General features: G+C 38.9%; 1 protein-coding gene across 1 annotated transcript; it reads right to left on the bottom strand.

Annotated features, from left to right (window-relative positions):
* Nucleotides 1–5,701: 5,701 nt before the first annotated feature.
* Nucleotides 5,702–6,394, bottom strand: LOC117625360 (putative RING-H2 finger protein ATL19). Its single transcript, XM_034356926.1, has one exon. The coding sequence runs from the start codon at nucleotides 6,392–6,394 to the stop codon at nucleotides 5,702–5,704; it is 693 nt and encodes a 230-aa protein (XP_034212817.1).
* Between the last annotated feature and the right edge of the window lie 1,446 nt (nucleotides 6,395–7,840).

Genomic DNA, 7,840 nt, shown 5'->3' on the forward strand with positions numbered 1-7,840 from the left:
ACACAATAGCTTGTCACTAAAATTAAAATTAGAATTATGAAACACAATAGTATGTCACTGAATTACATTGCAATAATTTTTATTTAAATATTTAAATTGAAAATACGAGTATTAATCTGTTTTATAGGTGAAAGTTCAGGCAACTAAATTGAAATTGAGTTTTTTTTTTTGTTTTTTTTAAATTTATACAAAGTCCGTTGGGCTCTCTTCTAAAGATCCTTGTTTGTGAGACCTTCTCATTTTGAAGCCCATATACATGTGTAGACCTACGGTGGTTGGTAGTTAAGCCCCCGCTGTGGTGCTCTTACCTCCCCCTCCCCATACACTCTCTCAGTCTCCGCCCACAAAAAGCATGTTAACCTCAGAATCTTCATCAGTCCACCACCCGATCCTCCTCCACTCCAAAACCCTAACGCTTCCCCTCACCCCATCATTCTCTGTAAAATTCCAAACAAACCCAAAACCTCTGCCCCATCTTCACATTAATAACAACTACAAAACCAACCTTGTCGGCCTCAGAAGTTGCCCCAGCAGCATTGTGGTCATGAGCAAATCGCCGAAAGTGGAGGAACAGAAGTTCAGCCAAATAGGATCGATCACGGAGTCGCTCTCCAACGGTATGTTTCGAATCGAACTAGACAACGCAGACACCGTCATAGGATACATATCTGGGAAAATCCGACAGAATTCTATCAGGATTTTGCCTGGGGACAGAGTCAGGGTTGAAGTCAGCCGTTATGATACCACTAGAGTTCGTATTGTTCGTAGAATTGACAAAGACGATGAGGACAAGAAAAAGAAAAAGACTTTGGGAAAAAAAGACTTGAAAAGGAAGAAGTCTTATTGAAGAATTGAATGGAATTAGAGGGGATGTTGTCACATTTTGTTGGGATTTAGTGTGTGCTGTGAATTATGATTTTTCACTGATTCGGATTCTGCCGTGTAGTCGTTTTGGTGAAGAATTGGATGTTATATTTGTATTACCATTGTTATGGTCTGTATGATGCTCTGAAAGGGCAACTAAGGTTATGGTAAAACTTATCCCTATATCAATTTTTCCTATTAAATTTCCGACTTTTAGCTAAATCCCGAGTTATTTTTCTCAAGAGAGTAATGTTTACAATTTGCCTTGGGTCTTTACAAGGCTGCAAAAGCTTGATAGATTGTGTTTATGAAATTAATAATACACTAAGAAATCTAACTTCTAATCGAACCGCTGTAAATCAAAGAGCAAAACGTAGACTAATATGTTTGTCATGCCCTTTATAGTTTATATGATCCTTTGAAAGAGAAACTTAGGCTATGGTAAAACATATTAGGTAAAAAGCAATACTTAATTCTCTAAACATAATTAATATAACCAACTAGCTCCTAATTTTGTGGTACTTTTCTTCTCGGTATGAGAAGATGTTCTAAGCTCAAAAACCTCGTCCCTTGTTCATAAAAATAAATAAATAAAACATAATTTCTACCAATTCATCCCTAGTAGGAGAGTAACTCGCTGAATTTCAGATGTATCTAATTTAGGATGAGAAATTACTTAGCATTTGCGTTTTATTTATAAGCCCATAAATTTCCCATTTTTAGTTTTCTTGGTAGATCAAAGAATGGCCACTTGCTTGGCCCAGTTCAATTGACAAAACAAACTGACACGACAAACGTGGCGACAACAAGAAAGCCTGCTAAACCCCAACTCTCTAAAACCTCTCCTCCTCCTAAAACCCTAAACCCTCTCTGTTATATGAAACCTTCCCTTAACCCATTTTTTCCTGCAGCCACCGAAGTTCAAATCAGAAACCTCTCAGTCCATCAATGGCAACCAAATCCTTTCTCAGGGCCCCCAAAGCCCCACTCTGGGTCCTCCGCAACCCCTTTTCGGCTGCAGCCCCTCCCAAAACCGCTGCTGCAAATACTCCCATTATTCAGTCCTTTCAATCTGCACAGTCGTCCACTCAGAAGTCTCTCTTTGAACCCTCGGCTCTATCCAGGTTCCTATACGAAGAACAGTCTAAGGTTGAAGGATTTGGGTTTGGTGGTGTGAGAAATGGACCCCTTTTGCCCGGAGACTCTAGCTTTGGTCTCAGGGCCAGGGCCGGGACTGCCGGGTCCCCTGGAGACACTAGCAGGGTGTATCAGGATGAAACCAATGATGATGAGAAGACAGATTGGTGGAGCGATGATGATGGTGATGATGATGGTGATGATGAGAAGACAGATTGGTGGAGCGCTGCTGATGATGATGATGATGATGATGATGGTGATGATGAGTGTGATGGATAGGTTTTTCTATTTTTTGTTAATTGGTTTCGGGTTGGATGCTTTCGATTATAAGGTATCGCCGCCATTGATAGCGATAGACTAATTTCAATAATTTAGTATTTATTGAACAGTCTCTTGGCCTTCTGGTTTCTTTTCTCTTTTTGGCATTGTGATGTTTTTGGGGTGTTTAGATCACTAAGTGAGTTGTTATTTGGACCGTATTTCTTTTCACCAAATATAAATTTTGTATCACAGAAACACAGAGAGTTTAGGGGAGAAACAAGTTTCTCTCTTGAAAATAGTTCAAAACTTGTTTTATGGAACAACAATTGAAGTGAATTTTTGAGACCTTTATGCTACAGAAATTTGCAAATTACATTACAAATTCAGACATGTACAACAGAGTTTCGACAAATTGGGCAAGTTAGGTGGTTCTTTAACCAAGGATCAATGCAATTTGAATGAAACATGTGGTTGCATGCGAAAACACGGCAAGACTCGCCATCCATGAAATCATCCAAGCAAATAGTACACCGATCCCCACAGCAACTCGATGTTATGTCAAGACCGCCCTTGCGGTACTGGAAAGGCGGGGGGAGCGCCTCCAAGGCTTGAAATTGGAGGGCCGCAGCCTGAGGACGTTGCTCTGGCCCTTCCTCTGTCACCAAATCCTCCCAAACCCTATCTAGCACTTCCATCAACACCATGTGGAACAGGGCTACAATATCTTGTGCAGGTGCTTGTTGCAACGAATCTTGATCATGATGATGGGGAGATCGGTCGTCTCCAATTTCGTGATCGTTCTGGCTTCTGTTTGGAAACCAAGAAAATATGGTTCCAACAATGTGATGCATGAAGGCAATGAGAAATAAACCTGCAGTGCAGAGAGCTAAGTTGCCGATCCAAAATAGACGGCTGAGAGTGGTGAATTTTGGGTGGCCTAGTAGGAACAACAAAGCTACAATCCCAAGCGCAAAAATGCAAGAGAAAACACTAAGAGGGCTGTGAGAAGATTGATGAAGAATGCTGGTATTAGAAACCATGGTGTTCATGGTTGAAGAATGCTTTCATGAAAGCCCTGTGCAGCATTTTTGGTTTCTTGTTTGGTTTATGCTCATCCATGGAAGTTGTTGTGCCAGAACCGCTAAAACCCCTCTGGGATTTTTTTGTTATGCAACTAATTAACATCAAGGTAGAGTAGGGCACACCATATAAACACAAATCTGCTTGGTCTGGATTCGTTCTAAAAATTGAGGCGCATTTCTGTTATTACCTGTTTTTTTAACCAACTAGGGAACAACAAAAGTGAAGGTTTATTTTGTTAGTTATAGTATTGGCTTTGTAGTTGGGTACCCGTTAGTAACAGCGGGTACCTACGTGCATGTTGTGAGAGGAGGTTATACTATAACGAACATTTTTATATTATAGAGGCTTGTTTGATTTCTCAATTTTGTCGAAAACCTAATTGGTTACTTCCGATAATAGTTCAAGCTCAAAGGTATAAGAGTGCTCAAAACTACCCTTTTGGGATGAAAATATTCTCACTTTTTAATTTATTTAGAGAAAGGCGTTCCCTTTTATTATTTTAGGGAAAATGAAGCTCTTTTTTTTTTTTTTTAATTGTACGAATAGACGCTTTATTTAGTAGGGAACAGATAGAAATACATCATATACTAGTAATTTGGATGGCCAAAAAGGTCCATCTCTAGTAAAACTGCTGCTGTAAAGCATTGCTTCTTGTTTCTTTTGTTTAAAAAACAATAAGAAACCGTTTAATAAACGAGTTATATAAATATTTTAATGGGTTGACGGGTTGACCTAAAATTCACCCATTTATTAAACGAGTCATGACAGGTTAACCTGAATTTTTATCATGCAGGTTTCGAGTCGTGTAACGAGTTGTATCGGAAATTGCCAATGACTTAGAAGAAAACTAGAGGAAACAAAAGACCTTGCCATAAAGCAAGGATGAGACAAAATCTAAGCACAGAGCTTGCAGGAAAATCTCTCCATCACCCGAGCCGGGGAGGGGGGGGGGGGGGGGGGGGGGAGAGAGGGGACCGGAACTCAAAAATTCCTTATTTTTTCTGATGTAAAAAAAATTAAAAGGACACAATAGAGACTCGGTAATTGCCTAATAGTAATGAATAATGCTATAAACTACTCTTATCGATAAACGAAAATCCGAAAAAAAAATTTAAAAGAAAAAAAGGATCCCAATATATATATATAAAGAGTATAGGCTATACTATTTATTCATATAAAAAAATAAATTAAAAACCCTTTAGAGCCGCGCGGCTATATTATTTAAAAAAATCTAGTATAGCCAGACGGCTATACTAAACAAATAGCATAGCCGCGTAGCGCTTAGTTGCCCAAATCAGTATAGCCGCGCTACTTTTAAGAAATTTATTTAAAACATGACCCGTGCAGCAATGTGTCAAGATAAGTATAGCCGCTCGCGACTATACTAAACAAATAGCATAGCCGCGTAGCGATTAGTTGCCCAAATCAGTATAGCCGCGCTATGTTCAAGAAATTTATTTAAAACATGACCTGTGCAGCAATGTGTCAAGATAAGTATAGCCGCTTGGCGATACTAATTGTTTTTTTAATGGGCTCCCTAGCAATCCATGGGTCAAAACAAGTATAGCCAATCGGCTATACTAATTTTTAAAAAAAATCATAGTATAGCCGCCCGGCTATACTATTTAAACACATTCTCTCTTTCGCCCCTCCTCTATCTCACTACCCCTTCCCTGAACTTGGTCCCATATTGTGGACGGAACTCTCAAATCATGAGCAAAAGACCTTCTTTTTTTTTTTTTTTTTCCTAGTGAGATTTAGAAAATGAATAAAGGTGTTGCATTTACAAAATATATATATTTCTTCAAAATTATAAAGTGTGTACACACTTTTCAAGAATAATGAGAAGCAAGCGTATTAAATCTCCTCTAGAGTTATGAGATGCAACCAAATGGTCAGGCAGCTATATCACAAGCATGAGGCACACAAGAAATTAATAAGAGGGAGCATCAATTTGGTTCGCAATTGCACAAATATATCATGAACAATGCCCTCCAAAACTGTTCTCACTTAAGACGCAAGTCCCTTGCAAATCCGCAATTAAAACCTTTCGTATCACATTCAAGCACCGCGAGATGTCCACCCCGGCTAAAGAAAGCATACTCGAAATGCTTCGACCTCCACCGAAGTAAGAAATCTGTATTGTTGGCCCCCTAAAACATAGAATTAGCTCTGCCACTGCCATCACAATTTTCTTTGACAAAGCGGCGAAGCCATCACTAGGACATTGCCGTTAGGAAAGAACGGGCTTTGCACCATGGTAGGCTCTCGTCGTCTTGAAGATGACAAGCGAACGAAAAATGATGACTAAAATTCTTGTATTTACAAATTTTTTTCACCTAGACACATGCATGCCTCACAAATCTAGTACACTGTTACGACAAATGGGGCAAGTTAGGCTCTTCTTCAACCAAGTGTTCATGCATTTGGAATGAAAAGTATGGTTGCACGAGGGAAAAACTTGGCACAATTGGTCAGTCTCAAAGTCCTCCATGCAAATAACACAATCCTTGCAATTCATTTCAATTTCATGGCTTCCATAAGCTATGGGAGGTGGCAGTTTGTTCTCCAACAGTTGTTCCCTATCCCGCTGGTGCCTTTGGTCTCTTCTTTCCTCCAACACCTCAACAATTGAGTCCAAGATTTCCAAAACCCTAAGATTATGAAGGACAGCTGCCTGATAAAATGTAGCTTGGTCATGCCATTCTTCGCGGTTTGGCTGAAACGACAACCTTTCGTCCCCTGCCTCGGGATCCCGATTTCTTCTCTCGTATAACGGCGTCCAAACAAACTCGCAGACGACGTAAAAGAGGGCAATGACGAGCAGGGAAAGCATGATTGAGAATGCTATGATGCAGACATAAACAAAAATTATGGTACCAATGAAAGACAGTAGGGAAAAAACAGGAGGTGGGATGACAATCTTAAGGGCTTGAGACATGTTCATGATGACGACGATGATCAGCAAAGGCTTTGGGGACTCGGATGGATGCTTTGATTGGTATTTGTCTAAGAAGTTGTTGCCAAACCGCAAAACCGCTAAACCCATATTTCAGATTTTGGTTTGAACAAACTTTTTAAGGTGGTCTAGAGAAAGTACATGTGATTGATTAATATCTAGACCTCAGAATCTGTTTGTGCCCCCCTCTTCTGAAGGTTTGTTGTTGTTTTTTTTGTTTGTTTTTGCTTTGTTACAGTTACAGAGGTTAATTAGAATTAGTTAAGTTCGTTATTCCGATACAGTTATGTTAAGAGACAAGTGATGATACAACAAATCCAAGAAAAAAGGCGTTTTGGTAGCTTGACTTTAGAAATAAACTTTTTGTTTATTTTTATTTTTGGTCGAAAAATTTTGGTTTTTTTTATAATTACAACCCAAAATACGCTGCCTAAAATTTATTTTTCGGAAAAAATACTTATGTATTTTTTATTTAAAGAATGGACTCAGGGGTCTCAGATCTCTCTATGACCACATACACACCTCAGACGTTCTGGACATCAAACTTTCAACCCCGATACACAAAACCTCATGCCCTCATGAGTCGTGCCACCAAGATCTCAAGACCCGAAACCTTCTAGGAGCTGCAATTTGTGTCAACATGTCATTTTCGTGTCGTGTAATTTTACGCTTAACTAATCGTGTTAAGTTTTGTTGTATTTGGGTTGACCTATCGATATTGTAAACTCAAAATTTTGAACTAAGTATCCTTGATTTGTTTCTAACCAAACCTAAAGAAGAAAAAATAACCATCACTTGTTTCTAAGTTTCCTTTTCTTTCTGAGAGCAAGATAAAGCCCGCATGCAACTTTGCCTAGTTGGCCTTGACCTCTGCTTTGCATAGTTTGTTTAAGGCATTTTGTCAAACATCTTGCTACTTGGCAGCATGCTCAAGGAATCAAAGGAATGTTGGGCAATTTCATGTGCAGTAAAAATGACAAGTTCTACATATGAAATTTTCCAACGTTCCTTTGATGTTCTCCACCCCCACTTGTCATATGTAGTAACAATGACAAGAGGGGATAATTGCATTCACTGGCCTTTTTTGTATCCACTAGTGCTTGATCCTAATAATAACATAATTATTTAAAAATAAATAAAAAAAAGTAAAACTCATTTTCTCCAAATAAGTTTATTGCGTTAAAGTCAAGTTACTCGTGTTCGAAACTAACTTGACATGGTGACGAGTCATACCATAAGTAATGTATAACCTAAACAGCTAATTTCGTGTTAGATTCGAGTCGTGTTATCATGTCGTGTCAAAAATTATCACTCTGAATTCATGAGAATCAAAACCTCGAATCTCAAGTACCTAGCTAGTCTTTTATACCTCAGAGATCCTATCCCAAGACCTAAGAGCCCGAGCAATAAACCCTAGGCCATGAGCTAGCCTCAACCTCTAGCTATACGTATGAGCCTTTCCTACATCTCATATTCCGTGTCCAAGAAATTATAATGTGTAAGGGCTATACTTATCAAACGGATTATAATTTAATT

Source organism: Prunus dulcis, chromosome 4 (assembly GCF_902201215.1).
Source record: "Prunus dulcis chromosome 4, ALMONDv2, whole genome shotgun sequence".
Lineage (NCBI taxonomy): Eukaryota > Viridiplantae > Streptophyta > Magnoliopsida > Rosales > Rosaceae > Prunus > Prunus dulcis.

Coding starts and splice junctions, on each gene's coding strand:
- LOC117625360 (XM_034356926.1), bottom strand. CDS start 6,394: ATGGGTTTAGCGGTTTTGCGGTTTGGCAACAACTTCTTAGACAAATAC.